Source organism: Schistocerca serialis, chromosome 4 (genome assembly GCF_023864345.2).
Source record: "Schistocerca serialis cubense isolate TAMUIC-IGC-003099 chromosome 4, iqSchSeri2.2, whole genome shotgun sequence".
In the NCBI taxonomy this organism is placed as follows: Eukaryota; Metazoa; Arthropoda; class Insecta; order Orthoptera; family Acrididae; genus Schistocerca; species Schistocerca serialis.
The window spans coordinates 600,492,443-600,511,796 of record NC_064641.1 but is presented as its reverse complement, the minus strand read 5'-3'; the positions used below and the strand labels follow the sequence as shown (position 1 = coordinate 600,511,796).

The window sequence follows — 19,354 nt, the reverse complement described above, 5'->3', positions numbered from 1 at the left end:
TTCTACAAGAGGTCGGGATTGAAACAATTCTTCAGTTTAGGCAAGAAATTAAACAGCACAATTCTAGCACACTGGATCACCAATCACAGCTGTCAATTATAAATTTTCACCAATCACCAGAAATTTTATCTCCACCAAGTTGTATCTCAGTCCTAGGTAATTGCATTGATGAATTAAAGTCACCCAACCCAGTTGACATAATCTGCCTCTCCGAACACCATGTGACCACTGGAATAGGAACTAGGCCTAAGCACAATGAGAAACTCAGACAGGAGAATACTGCAAATGTTAGAATAAGGAAAGGTTCTCATAAAAGTATAATTAAAAATAATGTAAGTATATTTCATCAAAATATTGGGAGTTTAAAGAATAAAATAGATGAGCTTCTGGTTTGTTTAGAAGATTTAGAAGCTGAGGATGAAATAGATATACTATGCCTGTCTGAGCATCACATTGTTACTGATATGGATAAGGTAAATGTAAGTGGATATAAGCTCTCTGCACATGTAATTAGAGAAAATATGGAGAAAGGAGGAGTTGCCATATATGTCAAAAGTTATCATTGTGCAAAAAGTATAGAAACAAAAAAGTTTTATGTAGAGAAACATGTAGAAGCATGTGCCTGTGAGCTTAAATTAAATAAAGGCACATTTATAATTGTAACTGTATATCAGTCCCCATCAGGAAATTTTCATCAATTTCTGAAAAATTTGGACTCCTTGTTGTGTTATCTGTCAGACAGGGGGAAGCAAATTATTATTTGTGGGGACTTCAATGTAGATTCTCTAAAAGAGGGTAATAGGAAAAATGACCTTGAAGTATTGCTCGGTTCTTTCAATTTGACACCCGTTATTGATTTTCCTACTCGGGTGGTAAAGGATAGCAGCTCACTGATAGATAACTTCTTTATAGAGCAAGATAAGTTTAACCAGATAAATACTCAGCCTGTTGAGAATGGTCTTTCTGATCATGGTGCACAGCTAGTTACAATATATGACATAGCTCCATTCAGCAGTACGAAACAGTCCTCCAAAGTAGTACGTTCAGTCAACGATTTAAAAATTGCAAATTTAAGGGAAAGCCTATAGCAGTTAGACTAGGGTGATGTGTACCATGAACCTGATGCCAATTTAAAATATAATTTATTTCATGACACTTTTGTAAATGCATTTGAAAACTGCTTCCCCAAGAAAATAGTTAAATATACTCGTAAGAAACCATGTAACAAACCATGGCTTACTAAGGGTATAAAAATATCTTGTAACCAGAAAAGGGAAATGTATCTGACAGCAAGAAAGAGTAGTGACCCAGAAACTATCAAACATTATAAAAACTACTGTGCTATATTAAGAAAAGTTATTAAAAAATCCAGAAGTATCATGTCTGAAATCAGCAACTCTGATAATAAAATTAAAACAATTTGGAATATTATTAAAAGAGAAACAGGTCAACCAAGAGCACAGGAAGACAGTATTACCATCAAATTGAATGAAAACTTTATGAACAAAAAGTCAGAAGTTGAAAACATTTTTAATAATCATTTTCTAAATGTTGTGGATATAGTAGGATCCAGGTGTACATTAGAAGATGCTAGGCAGTTAATGGAAGAGGCCATGCCCATGCAATTTGATACAATTGAAATCTCACCCACTTCTCCCTCTGAAATTAGGAAAATAATAAACTTGCTTAAAAGCAAAAACTCACATGGAATTGATGGCATTTCCAGCAAAATACTAAAAGCTTATTCTCACAGATAAGTAAGATTCTCAGCCACCTGTGTAATAGCTCTCTGGAACAGGGTACTTTCCCTGATAGACTGAAATAAGCTATTGTTATACCTTTGCATAAAAAAAGGGATGGATCTGATGTCAAGAATTACCGTCCAATCTCCCTTCTAACAGCTTTATCCAAAATTTTTGAGAAAGTAACGTATTCAAGAGTAGCTTCACATATCTGTAAAAATGAAGTACAAACAAAATGTCAGTTTGGTTTGCAGAAAGGTTTTTCAACAGAAAATGCCATATATGCTTTCACCAATCAAATTTTGAATGATCTGAATAACCAAACACCACCCATTGGGATATTTTGTGACCTTTCAAAGGCTTTTGATTGTGTAAATCATGAAATTCTGCTAGACAAGCTCAAGTATTGTGGCATGAGAGGGACAGTGCACAAATGGTTTAATTCATACCTAACCGGAAGAGTGCAGAAAGTTGAACTAAGCAGTTCTCACAATATCCAAAGATCAGCACATTCCTCAAACTGGGGAACTATCAAGAATGGGGTTCCACAAGGGTCAGTCTTGAGTCCTTTGTTGTTCTTAATATATATTAATGACTTTCCATTCTATATTCATGAAGAGGCAAAGTTAGTTCTCTTTGCTGATGATACAAGTATAGTAATCACACCTGACAAACAAGAATTAACTGATGAAATTGTCAATAATGTCAGAAAATTACGAAGTGGTCCCGTGTAAACAGACTCTCACTGAATTTTGATAAGATACAGTACATACAGTTCCGTACAGTAAATGGTATGACGCCATTAATAAATATAGACCTTAATCAGAAGCATATAGCTAAGGTAGAATATTCAAAATTTTTAGGTGGTCCATTGATGAGAGATTAAATTGGAAGAAACACATTGATGATCTGCTGAAATGTTTGAGTTCAGCTACTTATGCAATAAGGGTCATTGCAAATTTTGGTGATAAACATCTTAGTAAATTAGCTTACTATGCCTATTTTCACTCATTGCATATGGTTTCATATTTTGGGGTAATTCATCACTGAGGAATAAAGTATTTATTGCACAAAAGCGTGTAATCAGAATAATAGCTGGAGTCCACCCAAGATCATCCTGCAGACATTTATTTAAGGATCTACGGATATTCACAGTAGCTTCTCATTATATATACTCTCTTATGAAATTTGTTATTAACAACCCAACCCAATTCAAAAGTAATAGCAGTGTGCATAACTACAATACTAGGAGAAAGGATGATCTTCACTATTCAAGATTAAATCTAATTTTGGCACAGAAAGGGGTGGATTATACTGCCACTAAAGTCTTTGGTCACTTACCAAATAGTATCAAAAGTCTGACAGATAACCAACAAGTATTTAAGAAGAAATTAAAAGAATTTCTGAATGACAACTCCTTCTACTCCGTGGAGGAATTTTTGGATATAAATTACGAAAAAAAGAAAAAAACAAAAAAACGTTGTTATATTAACTTAATTATGTTGTTAAATTAACTTAATTATGTCATGTATTGGAAAATTTGACTCATTCCACATCATTACGAAATATCGTATTCATGATCCATGGAACTGGTATTAATCTAATCCAACGTAATCTAATCTTTGGGTGTATGTTTATGTTCCATGTTTTGTTCTCTAAAGAAAATTGTATTAGATTGCCAGTGAAGTGCAGTATTACCAACTACACACATCAAGAAAAGTTTTGCATCACCCCAGCTCCCAGAAATCCTGGAGATAGACACTGACTGTAGATATATTGTATCACAGACAAAGTCCCTTTGACTGTTCAGAGATGCTACTAAACCCAATGAAAGATGTAAACAACTGTGCACAAGCAGCGCACATGAGATGGAGGGGGTCCGACAGCCAATCAATTCCAGTCATTCCACCAGGAAGAAAGTACACGGCTCATGTTGTTCGCAGTTCAATCCTGCCTTGATGGTCAATACCAGGATGCAATCATGTCCAGATTCTTATTTTGTGCCAGGATGGGCTCTCAACATGGGAAATGTCCAGGTGTCTCAGAGTGAACCAAAGCAATGTTGTTCAGACATGGAGGAGATTCAGAGAGACAGGAACTGTCGATAACATACCTCGCTCAGGCCGCCCAAGGGCTACTACTGCAATGGATGACTGCTACCTATGGATTATGGCACAGAGGAACCCTGACAGCAAAGCTACCATGTTGAATAATGGTTTTTGTGCAGCCACGGGACGTCATATTACAACTCAAACTGTGTGCTATTGGCTGCATGATGCACAACTTCACTCCTGATGTCCATGGCGAGATCCATCTATGCAGCCATGAGTCCAAGCAGTGCAGTACAGATGGGCCCAACAACATGTCGAATGGACAGCTCAGGATTGGCATTACATTCTCTTCACCAATGAGTGTCACATATGCCTTCAACCAGACAATTGTCAGAGAAGTGTTTGGAGGCAACCCGGTCAGGCAGAATGCCTTAGACACACAGTCCAGTGAGTGCAGCAAGGTGGAGGTTCCCTGCTGTTTTGGAGTGGCATTATGTGGGCTGGACGTATGCCGCTGGTAGTCATGGAAGGTACCGTAATGGCCGTACGATATGTGAATGCCATCCTCCGAATGATAGAGCAACCATATCAGTAGCATGTTGGTGAGGCATTCATCTTCATGGAGAATAATTCATGCCCCCATCATGCACATCTTGTGAATGACTTCCTTTGGGATAACAATATCACTCGACTAGAGTGGTCAGTATGTTCTCCAGACAGGAATCCCGTCGAACATGCCCGGGATGGATTGAAAAGGGCTGTTTATGGATGACGTGACCCACCAACCACTCTGAGGGAACTACTCCAAATCCCAATTGAGGAGTGGGACAATCTGGACCAACAATGCCTTGATGAACTTGTGGATAGTATGCCAAGACAAATACTGGCATGCATCAATGCAAGAAGACATGCTACTGGGTATTAAAGGTACTGATGTGTAAAGCAGTCTGGACCACCACCTCTGAAGGTCTCTCTGTATGGTGGTACAACATGGAATGTGTAGTTTTCATAAGAAATAAAAAGGGCGGAAATCTCTTGTCCAATTTTGTGAACAGGTTCCAGAACTCACAGAACTGTGATGACGCAAAACTTTTTTTGTTGTGTGTAGTTTATGTTTTGTGGTGGATGTCAATTATTCCCCAACGTGGTGACCCCACTTCTGAACAGAGCTTCACTTTTTGGCATCTTTAGAGTGACACAATGGAAATCATTAGAAACACTGCCACGTAGACAGAAGTTTCACCTGTGCCTACAGCAGGCAACTTTTTCTCCACCAACTGCTGTCCCTGTCATCTCCAGCTTCGACAACTCCAAAAGAAATTTCAGCATAAAGTAGCCTCTTTTCTGACCTACAAGAGCAAAGATATCATGTACTGAAGTTGACACCATATTTACGTTGCATGGATTTGTATTGGACTCAGAGTAATTTACTTTAATTAATTCTCAATTGTACTTAAATAAGAATGAACAGTAGGATGAAATTTTGCACTAGCAGTCTTATATTATGTTTAAAGAGGCTGTCCTCCAGTAGTTTGTCAACACTGGAACTGCACCTCCAGAACGTCTTTGACAGTGAGACATATTTGGGTGAATCCTCATCTCGGATCCTATGATTGCTACATGCACTGGCAGATATTGAACTTCTTGTGGAGGCATCTTTAAAAATATTTTGACTGCAGAGACTCCCAAAAAATTTGAGGGCATTTTAATTGTTTTTTTTTTAATATCTATAGACTGAAGAATTGGTGAGGAAAGCTGATGCAGTGGCTACTGCATATGTGGAAAACAGTCAATGTGCAGCCATAAAGGAAGTTATGGGTGGAGGCCCCAACACACACATTAATGCTATGGTGTACATCAAATAGCACTTGCCAAGAGAGGCATCTTTAGAGAGCTTAACCAATGAGCTCATGTGACTGAATGCTAAACTGAACAGTCAGGAAGAGAAGGTAACTAATCAGCAATGAAACAAAGAACAGCAAAAAGAACACTTGGTCTTGATTTCAAAAATGTTTTTGGGCAGTGGCAAAGCAGTGCACAAGGCCCTGCACTCACCCAAACCTGATCAGAGAGTGCCAATAAGTGCACATGCTCATCAGAATTGTTCACAGCTCCTGCAGTACAAATTAAATGCAACTTTGACTGCTGTTTACCAGTTCTTTGAGGCTTTTTGTCACAGAAAAGAAGTCTAATTCATTATTCTTGATTGACACAGGATGTTACATCAGTGTCTTTTCCCAATCAGAGAGCAAACGCCAAAAGAATACAAAAGTATCTATCCTCGTGGCAGTTGCTGACATAGACGTTTCTTGTGGCTGATGCGAATGGACCAATAACAGAAGCCAATTCTTTAAGACATTTTTCTGTTGTGCCCAACTTAGTTAATAAGTGTCTCATTAAAGGGCCTATCACTCCAAAACTTATTAACACATCAGAATGCAATATTCTTGATGCCCAAGCAATGGACTGTGCAATGGTATTTGGGCAAACCACATATACTGTGTCAGTATGTCACATCCTGGATTTGTGTCCATCTTAATGCGAAGTGCATACATATGTATTACATGAGAAGCCACTGGTTTCTCCTGTGCACATTTCTTTAAAGATTTTGGAGTTGAAGGATCAATGTATGCCACTTAGAGTCCAAATTGATGAGTGGAAAAGGATGTGGGGGGAAGAAAAAGAGGCAGTGACAAACTCACATATGCAAAATTTGACTTGGAGCAGGCACAGCAGGAGATACAATACTTCTGCAATGCACAGGCTTGCAGGATGTAGAGCATTCCCCCCACACCCCCCCACACCCCTCCCTCAACCCCCACCCCCACCCCCACCTTTTCATCTTCTGCCATCAAGGCTAGGAAGGCAGAAGATAATTACCTGCCCAGCTGTTGTTACAACAGTTCCCAGCACTGATGACACACTGGTGGCAAATGATAGATGTTGCCAATCCATTTTTCATCAAATCAGGACAACTCCACAACAAACTATATAGGCAGCCAAGGAAGAATCTAAACGATGATTGCTGAAGGATCTGTATCTCATTCTCACAGTGCTTGGTCATCTCCGTTACAGGTGGTTAAAAAATAACAGTAAACTGAGAATGTGTAGTGACTACAGAGAATAGAAATCTCATGCCATACCTGTTGGATATCCAACTCCAAATGTAACAGATTTTACCAGCAACTTTTCAGCTGCACATTTCTTTACTCTGAACAATTGTGCAAAAGCTTTTGCATAAATTCTGATGGGCCATAAAGACAAAACGTAAACTTCTGTAACAACACCATTCAGACTATTTGAGCACAATTTAATGTCTCCTGTTCTATTAAATGCAGGCCATTGTATGCATGAGGTACTCTATGGTCTCTCTTGATGACCTATTATGTTATGACAGGTTATGGTGATGACATCTTAATCTTTTCCTCGCAACAAGAAGAATCTTAGGAGAATGTCTGTGCAGTGTTTCAGGATTGGAAAGCCATGGGATAATGGTTAAAGTTGATAAACAAGTTTTTATGAAGAAGGAAGTTCCTTTCCCAGGATACATTTATCACACAATGGCATACCATCAACACTTGGAAAAGTATTTGATATCATGCAGATGTCCTTTCCTGATACTTTCAGAAGGCTTCATTATTTTCTAGATATGCTGAATGAACTATTATTGCAGGCAACTTACAATATTAGCTCAGATTCAAGAGCCTCTCAACGATCTGCTGAAGGACAGAAACATGTTGGGAACAAGAAGATTCTTGGACTCCTGTGGGAATGAGAGCTTATGAGGATTTAAAAAGTGCACTTACTCATGCTTCATTACTGACATATCCAATTCCTAATGCTCCCAACACCCTGTTGGTAGATGCTTGCCAAACAGCCATAGGAGCAGTCTTGCACAATCAATATCTGGAGGGTGGCAGCCATTGACTTTCTTCTCCAAGAGCTTGTCGATACAACAACAATCGTGGAGCACCTTTGATTAAGATCTTCTAGCTATTTATTTAGTGGTGAAACATTTCCGCCATTGGTTGGAAGGTGACATTTTTTCTGATTCCACTGATTGTAAGCCAATGACATCTATCTTCAAAGGAATCAAAGATCTTAATTCTCCATGGCAGGTGCACCCTGCAGAACTAATTGTCTGATTTTCCATTGATATTCATCATTTTACCATTTCGCATGTGGATATTGTAAGCCCTCTCCCTCCACTTGATGGGTACCATTTGTTGGTTGACATGACAGACCAATAAGAGGGTGGTGAAATGTATGCCCTGAACATTAAATAAAGATGATATTAGCTTGCTTTGCAGAATATTGGTCTTTTGCACTACCACTGGTTTTACTGGAATCACACACACCTGTAAAAGAGGACATGAGTTGCACTGCTGAACAGCTGTAATATTGTGAATTGTTGAAAGTACCTTGTGATTTCTTCTCACCCTCACCCTACCTAGTTTTCGGACTGGAGGTATGCAGAATTTTTCCACAACCTACAGACATATAAGCACTGTCTGACATGAAAAACCCCTATATTTCACAGTGTAAGGCCCATCTTTTCAAATAAATACTTTAATACACATAACTTTGTTTGGATCAGAGATGATACAGTCAGGCCATCACTTTTTTTTGCATTCCTTTTAGGTTTTCAACATGGAGACAAAGTGTTTATTATTGAGAGAAATGGCAAGACTGACAGTGTAATGCCAGATTGCCTAACATCTGCTTATGAGGTAGATAAACTGACCCTAAGACTTATCTTGGAAGAAAGATTAAGGAAAGGCAAACCTACGTTTCTAGCATTTGTAGACTTAGAGAAAGCTTTTGACAATGTTGATTGGAATACTCTCTTTCAAATTATGAAGGTTGCAGGGGTAAAATACAGGGAGCGAAAGGCTATTTACAATTTGTACAGAAACCAGATGGGTTATAAGAGTCGAGGGGCATGAAGGGGAAGCAGTGGTTGGGAAGGGAGTGAGACAGGGTGGTAGCCTATCCCTGATGTTATTCAATCTGTATATTGAGCAAGCAATAAAGGAAACAAAAGAAAAGTTCGGAGTAGGTATTAAAATCCATGGAGAAGAAATAAAAACTTTGAGGTTCACCGATGACATTGTACTTCTGTCACAGACAGCAAAGGACTTGGAAGAGCAGTTGAACAGAATGGACAGTGTCTTGAAAGGAGGGTTTAACATGAACATCAACAAAAGCAAAACGAGGATAATGGAATGTAGTCGAATTAAGTTGGGCGATGCTGAGGGAATTAGATTAGGAAATGAGACACTGAAAGTAGTAAAGGAGTTTTGCTATTTGGGGAGCAAAATAAGTGATGATGGTCAAAGTAGAGAGGATATAAAATGTAGACTGGCAAAGGCAAGTAAAGCATTTCTGAAGAAGAAAAATTTGTTAACATCGAGTATAGATTTAAATGTCAGGAAGTCGTTTCTGAAAGTATTTGTATGGAGTATAGCCATGTATGGAAGTGAAACATGGACGATAAATAGTTTAGACAAGAAGAGAATAGAAGCTTTCAAAATGTGGTGCTACAGAAGAATGCTGAAGATTAGATGGGTAGATCACATAACTAATGAGGAGGTATTGAATAGAATTGGGAGAAGAGGAGCTTATGGCACAACTTGACTAGAAGAAGAGATCGGTTGGTAGGACATGTTCTGAGACATCAAGGGATCACCAATTTAGTATTGGAGAGCAGCGTGGAGGGTAAAAATCGTAGAGGGAGACCAAGAGAAGAATACACTAAGCAGATTCAGAAGGATGTAGGCTGCAGTAGGTACTGGGAGATGAAGAAGCTTGCACAGGATAGAGTAGCATGGAGAGCTGCATCAAACCAGTCTCAGGACTGAAGACCACAACAAGCAATAAAGGGGGCCCCTATTAGACTTTCTGGAAAACTGAAAAGGTTTGCTGATAAATTAATGGGTACTGCCATTCAACAGCCCTGCAAAAAAGGATGGGGGAGGGGGGCTGATGAGATGGACTCCAATTAATAATTGAGTTGAGTATCAGGAGCTCAATCACAGATTACTAAGATTAAAATAATATATCTTTGAGTATGTATGATAACTGAGGTTCCTTGATTCTTTAGCATATTAGCTGGTTTTCGGTGTTTTGTGCCTTGAAGAATATTGAATCAGATTGCTAATGAAGTGCAATATTATCAGCTAGTTTATGTTTTATGGTGAATGTAATAAATTCCCCAAAACAGCACCAAAGAGCTTACTATTGCTTCTAAGTAAGATTTTCAATTTATCTTACAAAACAAATTCATAATTAGTGGTAAAAATTCAGATTTTCAGCTGTAAATGTCATATTTCTATGGCACATACCAGAAAAGTTTTACAACTGAACTAGCCACTTTAAGAGCTATATGCCATTCTATACATAAATGTATCAAACACCACTCAGCCAAAATTGGTCCCTGTAAACGTGGGAAAAATTACAAAATAAACTACCCAGTCATACCAAAACAATGAAAAGTGATCATCATTCACAAATGCCTTTAAGATACATCTTATAGAGAAACTGTACTATGGTGTAAATGAATATTTTGCAGCCAAAAGACAAAAAGTATATATATTGTGTGCATGTAAACATATATGAACAGCCCCTTCTGTTTAAATGATTCTTGCATATTTAAATTCTGTTCTCCTGGCATCTCACAACATTCTACTCATGATATATCTATCCTCAAATTATTGTTATCATAATATTGTAATATGATTTGGTGTAACAGTACATCACAACATTGCAGATATTCACAAGAATATTTACCTTAATCAGTTTTAGTACAGGCTTCATCTGATTAGTATCAAGAAGCAGATGTTTCTCCTGGTGCCAGAAACATATTCGAAAATCTGTGCCATAGTCACTGGATTTGGGAACTGCATACCATTTCTACAACACATAGTAGACAATGACACACCAATTACTGAATGGTAAAAGGAAAGACTTCAGTAGCAAAGGACAAAGCAAAACTGTTTTTAGGAACATCCATTGTCAACTCTTGTTGACCAACAATGCGTACTTTTCACCCACTGCCTAGTTTCCCAAATCTATGATACAAACCAGTACCCTCATTGCCACTCAGCTATCCCACCCCATTAACACCTGAATCTCTCTTCTTGTCACTGTTTATACCACCTCCAACACACCAATATCTTCCATACTCAATGCCTTGTTACTGTTGTATACAACTTCTCCAAATGTCATACCAACTCCAAGCACATGATCTCATTCTTATACAGCTGACCAAATAGAGCCTTGTCTATAACTACTTCTACTTTGAGGAGAAAATATAGAAACAAATCTGTGCTATGGCCATAGAAATTTATATGGCATACTTATATGTCAATCTGTTTATGGACTGTCTAGATGAAACCTTCTTAAAAACCCAACATCCTAATTCTCTTATCTGGTTTACATTTGCTGATGATTTCTTCATCATCTAGAAACAATGATACTCTACCCTTGTTTTTTCACAGTCTCAAAATCTTCTCTCTTATTTGCTTCATGTAGACCTCTTCATTCCAACTTCCTTCACATTGGCCCTCAACTTCCTGATAGCTCCATAAACATTCTGTTCATATTAAGCCCACCAAACACCAACAGGACCTCCATTTTTAAATGTTCCATCCCTTCTAGACTAAACTGTTGAGCCCATATAGTCTGGCAACCTGTGGACAATGCATCTGTTGTGAAATTTATTTATTTATTTATTGCAATATGCATTCCAGAGATCCATTTTTGCATACTAACACGTTGATGTAGAATGATCCAAAACATTTAATTCATTATTATTTGTTTCCACCAGGACAATAAACAAAGATTAAGAATACAAATTGAAAATAATAATATAATCACAATCAGTAAGTTGTAATTACACTCACAAAGAAAGGTTAAGATACAAGTTTAAGATTGTATCAAAACAATATTTTTACAGGGTAAAAAGTTACCATTTTCTTGACTTACAGATCACCAATTAATCTAATTACAGCAGCAAGATATATTGAATCAGGAATATACAATAATACATGGTAAAAATAATCTTAGCTATGTCTGCTACGGAATTCTTCTGGAAAACAGAAATATTTTTCAAGCAAGAATCCCTATAGTTTACTTTTGAATAGTACTTTATTACCTCATAGACTATATTACTATGAAGTGCATTGAACACATCTGTGTTTGTGTATTTTACACTTTTTTGCACCTGAGACAAATTTTTCAAGTCACAGTGTATGTCACATTTCCTTCTTGCATTATGATGACATTATGTTTGATTCATTTTATATTGAGCATGAATGTCATGATTGAAAAGAGATATTGTGAAGTAGTGCTTAGCATTCCTATTTGCTTACAAAGGTTGTGACATGAGGTTCTTGGAGACACTTTGCACAAAATTTGGACAGCCTTTTTCTGACTTGTAAGGCCCTCTTTTTAACACTGGTGAATTGCCCCAGAAGATTATTCCATAACATATAAGTGAATGGAAGTAGCCAAAGTAAGCAGATTTTGAGACACTGATGTCTCCAATTTGGGCAGTTATTTGGATGGCAAATGTTGCTGAACTAAGCCTTTCCAGGGATGGTGGATATGGTGTTCCCAGTTGAGCCTGTGATCTATATGTAAGCCCATGAATTTAAAACAATTTACCCTCTGTATCTATTGGCTCTCAAGTGCAATGTTTATCTCATTCATTGTGACTGGAATGGAAATAAATGTAATTGGTTTTGCTGAGGTTTATTGATAGAGAATTTACTGTGAATCAATTCAGAACATCCTCAAGTAATTGGTTTGCATTTAATTCTAGGTCAGGGATGTCTCATTGTCTATCACAATACTTGGGTAATTTGTAAATATTGTAAAGTTGCTTGCTTTGTTTGAGGACAAAGGTAAATCATTGATATATATGAGAAACAGCAGGGGACCAAGGACAGAACCACATGGAACTCCATAATTTACTGTTCCCCTGTCGGCCTCTAATCTACCTGATGTAAATTATCTAAACCTCTTTGCCTCAAATGGAACCTTTGCCTTTCTTCTCATTCACACTTGTCAAGAATATGATTGCATGATAAGGTGTTGAAGAGATGGTTGTAAACAGTAGTGTTGTTTAGCTGTGGAATGAAGAGTCTTGTGGGGCCTTTTGTGAGAGTGACTGAGTTGTCTAAAAAATTTATGAATACAGAAGATTCAATGAAGAAACTGTTGTATTTGACATTTCACATACCATTAGCTTGACAAGCCTAAATATAGTAAATATATTTGTTCAGCCAAACTGCTATACCAAGCTCATAGCATGAAAAAAAGAAAATGTGGCCAAATTCAAGATATTCACGTAAGTAAAGTTTTCCAGTTTAGTAAGGCGAACATACCTTTCAGCCGTGCTTCCATCAGAATGATTACAAAAGTGTGTCCAGAGGACAAGTCATTATACAAAACTAATTGAAGTGGTATGTTACACTCTCAACCACAAAATACCACAACTATATTCTGAGTAGCTATTATTTAAATGATATGTCAGTTGGTTCACAAAACTTACAAATAAGGAAGAAATGTAACAAAAGTGTGGTGAGTTTGAGATTTTTTAACTGAAAAGTTTTCATGTCCCATGAAACTGCGGCTGCAACAGATATTTTCCTTGATTTATTTGTAGTTTATGAACTAGGATGCAAGCACTAATACATTCAGCAGACATTGTTAACATTGGCAGTTTGTCTAAATAGCACTGCAAGGAGACAAACAACAAATTATGGCTAACGTCATCATCATAACAGGGTTTGTCAGGAACAGTTTTACTTTTGCAAGCTTTTTTTATTTTAGAATTGTTTATGTTTTTAGTGATGGTTATAAAGCTTTACAGTCATTTTATACATAATGTAAGATAAATTCAGTGTACAAATGGAAAAGGCCATTGCAATACTTACATGTTCTTCCATTTCTGGCTCCCATTTACGCAAATTTTCTATTGTTGGCCACTTTTCAAATACAAAGACAGGAACAAAATCAAGTAATAAACATAGTTCTGGGTGTTCAATATGTGTAACAGTTAGAGTAACAGCAGGTCCATGACAAGATGGCGTGAACTAGAATTAAGAAACAAACATGTTATATTAGAGTATGAAAATGGGAAAGTAATATCAAGTGAAACAAAATAGATGAAGGCCTGTAAATACTAATTACAACACTTATTTTCCACCAGTGCAGCCAACAAGTCTCTATCAGGTATCACAATGCTCATTAATAGACATATCCTGCAAATAACAGTAATCTATTTACTGGTAGATCACAAGGAAATTGTTTTTCAATAAAAAAACATGATGATTCACAGTGAAATAATCCTCAGGTGTGAAGGGTCTATATCAGGTATTAAAAGATGGTAAAACTTTAAGCTGTTGGACAAAAATTACTTTTTCAGAAGCAGAAAACACACCACACCTACATAGGATTCGAGCAGCTGTAGACAACAGTCATGTGTGTGTGTGTGTGTGTGTGTGTGTGTGTGTGTGTGTGTGTGTTGGGTGTGTGTGTGTGTATGTGTGTGTGTGTTTTCAACTTCTCAAGAAGGACTTTTTGTGTAAAGATAGAAGTTTAATGATCTTTGGACTGGATCTGACTTGGATTCAGTGCCTCCTATGTGTGGTGGGCAGAAATCTATCCTTTTCGTAATGAAATTATTCCATCCTGGACTTTCCATTGTTTAATGTAACTGCTGAAACATATCAACTGTGAGATACTCAACAAAATACATAAAATCCCACAGATCCAACTTGGAAAATCACAAGAACTGACTTTCGTGATGAACTCAAGACGTACTAACTGATCCACTACACACCACTCTCCTAGAGACTATGAAGGTATTCGCAACTGGGAGGTTTTTTCCCAGATTGAAACAACTACAAATTTGTATATTTTGAGTTTCCTGTAGCAACTGACCTTGAATATGATAAATATTCATGTGGCAAAATGAAGTAACACTATGGTTCGACAATGAGAGAAATTTTTTGTGTTTGCACTTCTGGCGTATGTCAGATCTACAGCTATTCATGGTGAGAAAGTGAGCTAGATTTGTTTGTACTGTTCTTGGGTCTCCAGCTTGATGCAGTCTTTTCAAACCACGATGTTTTGACAGCATTCCTTGCCCATCATCTTCAGGTGATACCTGCAGACTGAGCGTCTCTGCTGAATCTCCTGCCCTTTATACTCTGATTGCTCCCCACCCCTTCCCCCATGACCTGCCGCATGCGGTGCTGCATGAAGGGGTGGTTGGGAGGGGTGGGCTGCTGGCTGCTGCACGAGAACTGTGAACCATTAGATGTCCTGTGGCCTTAATTGGGCACAGAAATTGCTTTGGGTCAACGCTGTGCTTTTAAATGACTGAGTGCTGAGTCCCAGGCTTTGCTGAGTTTGAACCCAGCGTCTCTGTTAATCAGCCCATCAGCTACATGTATTTCAATCGCCTCCTTCAGAACACGGTCCCAAAAAGACAAGGCCTGCCGTAGAACTTCCATTTTCGCATACTCCATAGTATCTCCAGTACCAATGTAATATTCCCAACTGCAGATTTTGTAGGCTGCTTCAGTTCAGTTCGCCTTCTGTGTTCCTGGCATCTTTCTTCAATTCCTGTACAGTTTGCCCAATGTATGCCTTACCACATTTACAAGGAATACGGTAAACACCCGTTTTGTGGAGCCCCAGGTCATCTTTTACTGAACCTAGCAGGGCACGTGTTTTTGGAGGTGGGCAGAAGACACATTTGATGTCACATCGAGCCAGAATTCTGCCGATTTTGTTGGATACTTTGCCGGCATAAGGCATGTACACCATTGTCTTCTGGTCCTCTTCATTCTCTCTCTGCTGGGCTTGTACATTCTGCCTGAAAGCACGTTGAATTTGACTCTCGTTACATCCGTTCTTCTTGAAAATGTCCTTAAGGTGGTTAAGTTCTCCTTGTAGGCTTTCCTCATCTGATATTGCGAGGGTGTACCAGTGTTCGCAGTACACCCTCATGCTGTGAAGGATGATGGCAGCTGGTAGTGTGGAGATACAGATCAGTGTGGGTTTCTTTCCTGTATACACTGTGTCCCAAGGTGCCATCCACTTTGTGATTGACTAGGATGTTCATAAACGGGAGTTCACCATTATCTTCCACCTCCATGGTTAATTTGATGTTAGGATGCAGAGAATTCAGATGTTGGAGAAACTCTTGAAGTTTTTCTCTTCCACATGGCCATATCACAAATGTATCATCATCATATCTGTAAAAGCACATAGGCTTCAGTGCTGCAGTTTCCAGTGCTTTCTCTTTGGAGTCCTCCATAAATAAGTTCACTACCGATGGTAACAGGGGATACCCCATGGCAACACCATCCATTTGTACGTAATAGTTTCGATTGAAGAGAAAGAATTTTGATGTGAGGACAAATTCAAAAAGATTAGTCATTGTCAGGTTGAATTTCTCCCTAATCAACTTAAGAGAGTCATCAAGTGGCACTCTGGTGAAAAGTGAGACCACATCAAAGCTCACCATGAGGTCACGGTTACAGAGGTGCAGCTCCTGCAGCCGTTGAATGAAATGTACAGAATTCCTGATGTGATGCTGACATTTCCCGACGTGAGGGCTTAATTCTTCTGTTAAATATTTAGCTAGCTGGTATGTTGCAGCGCCTATGTTGCTGATGATAGGTTGCAAAGGAACAAGCTTTTTGTGCATCTTTGGTAACCCATATAGCCTTGAGGGTGCAGCAGTTTGAGGTCAGAGCTTCTTGATGATTTCCTTTGGCAGGCACTTTTTTACACTGTTGGTTGGGTCTCCCTTCATTTTTCTATATGGTGGATCCTCAAGTGTATACAGGAAAGAAACCCACACTGATCTGTATCTCCATGCTACCAGATGCCATAATCCTTCACCGCGTTAGGTTGTACTGCAAACACTGGTACACAGGGCCTGCGCAATATCAGATGAGGAAAGGCTACAAGGAGAACTTAACCACCTTAAGGGCGTTTTCAAGAAGAGCAGATAAAACAAGAGTCAAATTCAAAGTGCTTTCTGGCTGAAAGCACAAGCCCAGCAGAGAGAGAACGAAGAGGATGAGAAGACAATGGTGTACCTGCCTTATGCCAGCAAAGTATGCAACAAAATTGGCAGAATTCTGGCTCGAATTAACATCAAATGTGTCTTCCGCCCACCTCTGAAAATGTGTGCCCTGCTAGGTACAGTAAAAGATGACCTGGGGCTCCGCAAACCAGGTGTTTACCATATTCCGTGTAAATGCGTTACGGCATACATTGGGCAAACTGTACGGACAATTGAAGAAAGATGCCAGGAAAACAGAAGGCACACTGAACTGAAGCAGCCTACAAAATCTGCAGTTGCGGAACATTACATGGATACTGGAGAGACTATGAAGTATGTGAAAACAAAAGTTCTACAGCAGGCCTTGTCTTTTTGGGACTGTGTTCTGAAGGAGGTGATTGAAATATGTGTAGCTGATGGGCTGATCAACAGAGATGCCGGGTTCAACCTCAGCAAAGCCTGGGACCCAGCACTCAGCCAACTAAAAGCACAGCGCCAACCCAAAGTGACTTCCCCACCCGGAAAAGGCCACAGGACATCTGATGGTCCACAGTTCGCATCCAGCAGCCGGCAGGCCGCCCCTCCCCACCACCCCTCCACGCAGTGCCACGTGTGGCAGGACGTGGGAGGAAGGGGTGGGGAGTGATCAGAGTATAAAAGGGAGGAGATTCAGCAGAGATGCTCAGTCTGCAGGTATCACCTGAAGATGACGGCAAGGAACGCGGTCGAAATACTGTGGTTTGAAAGTGGCTGCACCTGGCTGGAGACCCGAGAACAGTACAAACAGTTAATTTGCTGGGAAAGCCTAAGTTCACACATGAGCTAGATCTGCTGACAAGATGGTGGGCAGAGTTGCAGACACAAGTTCACATCAGTCAAATGAAAGTGATGTTGTCATTGAAATTGGTTCTAGTGATAAGTATGAACTACCATCTGTACAGTCAAGTAGTGAAGGTATATTTACTCTTAAAACTATGTAAACTTGTTTAAAAATGTATAAAATGTTCACTAGTTATGAGCAGTTATAGGGGTTAAGGTTGCATGTGAATGTGAACTAACTACATAGGAGTGTGCCGTGGTACCATCTAGGGAGCAAAATGAGAGCTAAGTAAAGGAATACACACAGTTATCCTGAGAGATATATTCTATCTAATGTGATTACTGCAGCCGTTGAACATCAAGAACATCATGGACATCAGGAGTGTAGCTTATTCACTTTATTATGAGAAGTATGAAATATCATCGTGTTGAATGTACCTCTGTTGTCAAGAAACATTCAAAAACTGTTACATAACTCAAATTAAAACCAAAGCTCTAAGTGCATGTGACATAACTCTTGAAAATTTGGAGATGATCCCAGATGTAAATTAAGAAAAACAGCCATTTTACTGACATGTTGGCCTCGCCTAAGCAACATAGTAAAAATACAAAGAGAAAGCAATTAAAGCTGTAGCTGTACTTCTGCTTTCATTCCCAAAAGTTCCCACAGGTGTTCAGTACTGCACACATCACTTTCTTGCTTCAGTTTAGGTTATCCTCAATTGGGTACATCCAGAGGAACTATATAACTTCTGTGTGAGGAAATATCAACCCAAGTACCTGATGAGATATGATCATGTCTTTTGAAATATTTAAATGGTAAACTCACAAAAGAAGTGATAGTACTTCGGTCACTCATGTGATGGCCAAAATGGATGTACGATATCTAACTTGTAACCATCTGATGTGAGTAGTTCAAGACCCTGCACAGCACAAGAACAAGATCACTCAGATATTTTTAATCCCACTCCCTGGCTACTTGGCCATGGACAAAAATTTCAATCAAATTGAGAGTAAGGTGAAGTGCAGACAACTTCCATCTGCATGACATTCAGGAAATAATCAAAACGTACAGAATTAATAACTAAAAATTTGATGTGGTGGAAATCAAAATTGGTGACGCATTTTGCTCTCACAATTTAATAACAGGAAAAAAGTTCATGAACAAACTGTAGCTTGTGGGAACAAAAGATGCATCAGAACCAGCAAAGACAAGCCATGTGTTATCCAGTTTAAAGACAAGTTCAATGAAGATGTGAAATACTATAAAATGTGAGGCAAAAAGAGACAGCAAGAGTTACAACTAAAATAGATGTTTATTTAGTCGGTGAGCGGTTTCGGACAATGCCCATTCTCAAACCAACAAATGTTTGCCGAGTAAAATGTCCATCCAAAATACCAGTAAATAAAATGAATACATATGTGTATGGTCCCAACCAATGTTTTTTAATGAATGACCAGTACCATTCATTAATGGACATTAGTTGGGACAATACACATATGTACCCACATTATTTGCTACTACCCATCAAGCTGGAGTTATGCAAAAACTATGAAATGCATTACTCTGTACAAGTAAGGGGTGAGTCAGCTGAACTTCACAACAGACTTGTGTGAAGAATATTTTATAAGCAAGTTCATTCCTCTGCAGC

At 38.6% G+C, this 19,354-nt stretch overlaps 1 protein-coding gene across 2 annotated transcripts in view; it reads right to left on the bottom strand.

Annotated features, from left to right (window-relative positions):
- The window catches only part of LOC126475377 (cyclic GMP-AMP synthase-like receptor), a 353,607-nt gene that overhangs the window by 170,031 nt on the left and 164,222 nt on the right, over positions 1–19,354 (bottom strand). For both annotated transcript variants that reach the window (XM_050103201.1, XM_050103202.1), the window contains exons 6-7: positions 13,735–13,893; positions 10,583–10,705 (exon numbers count right to left, since the gene is read on the bottom strand). In XM_050103201.1, the coding sequence (XP_049959158.1) occupies positions 10,583–10,705; positions 13,735–13,893 (282 nt within the window). The remainder of the gene's footprint in view (positions 1–10,582; positions 10,706–13,734; positions 13,894–19,354) is intronic.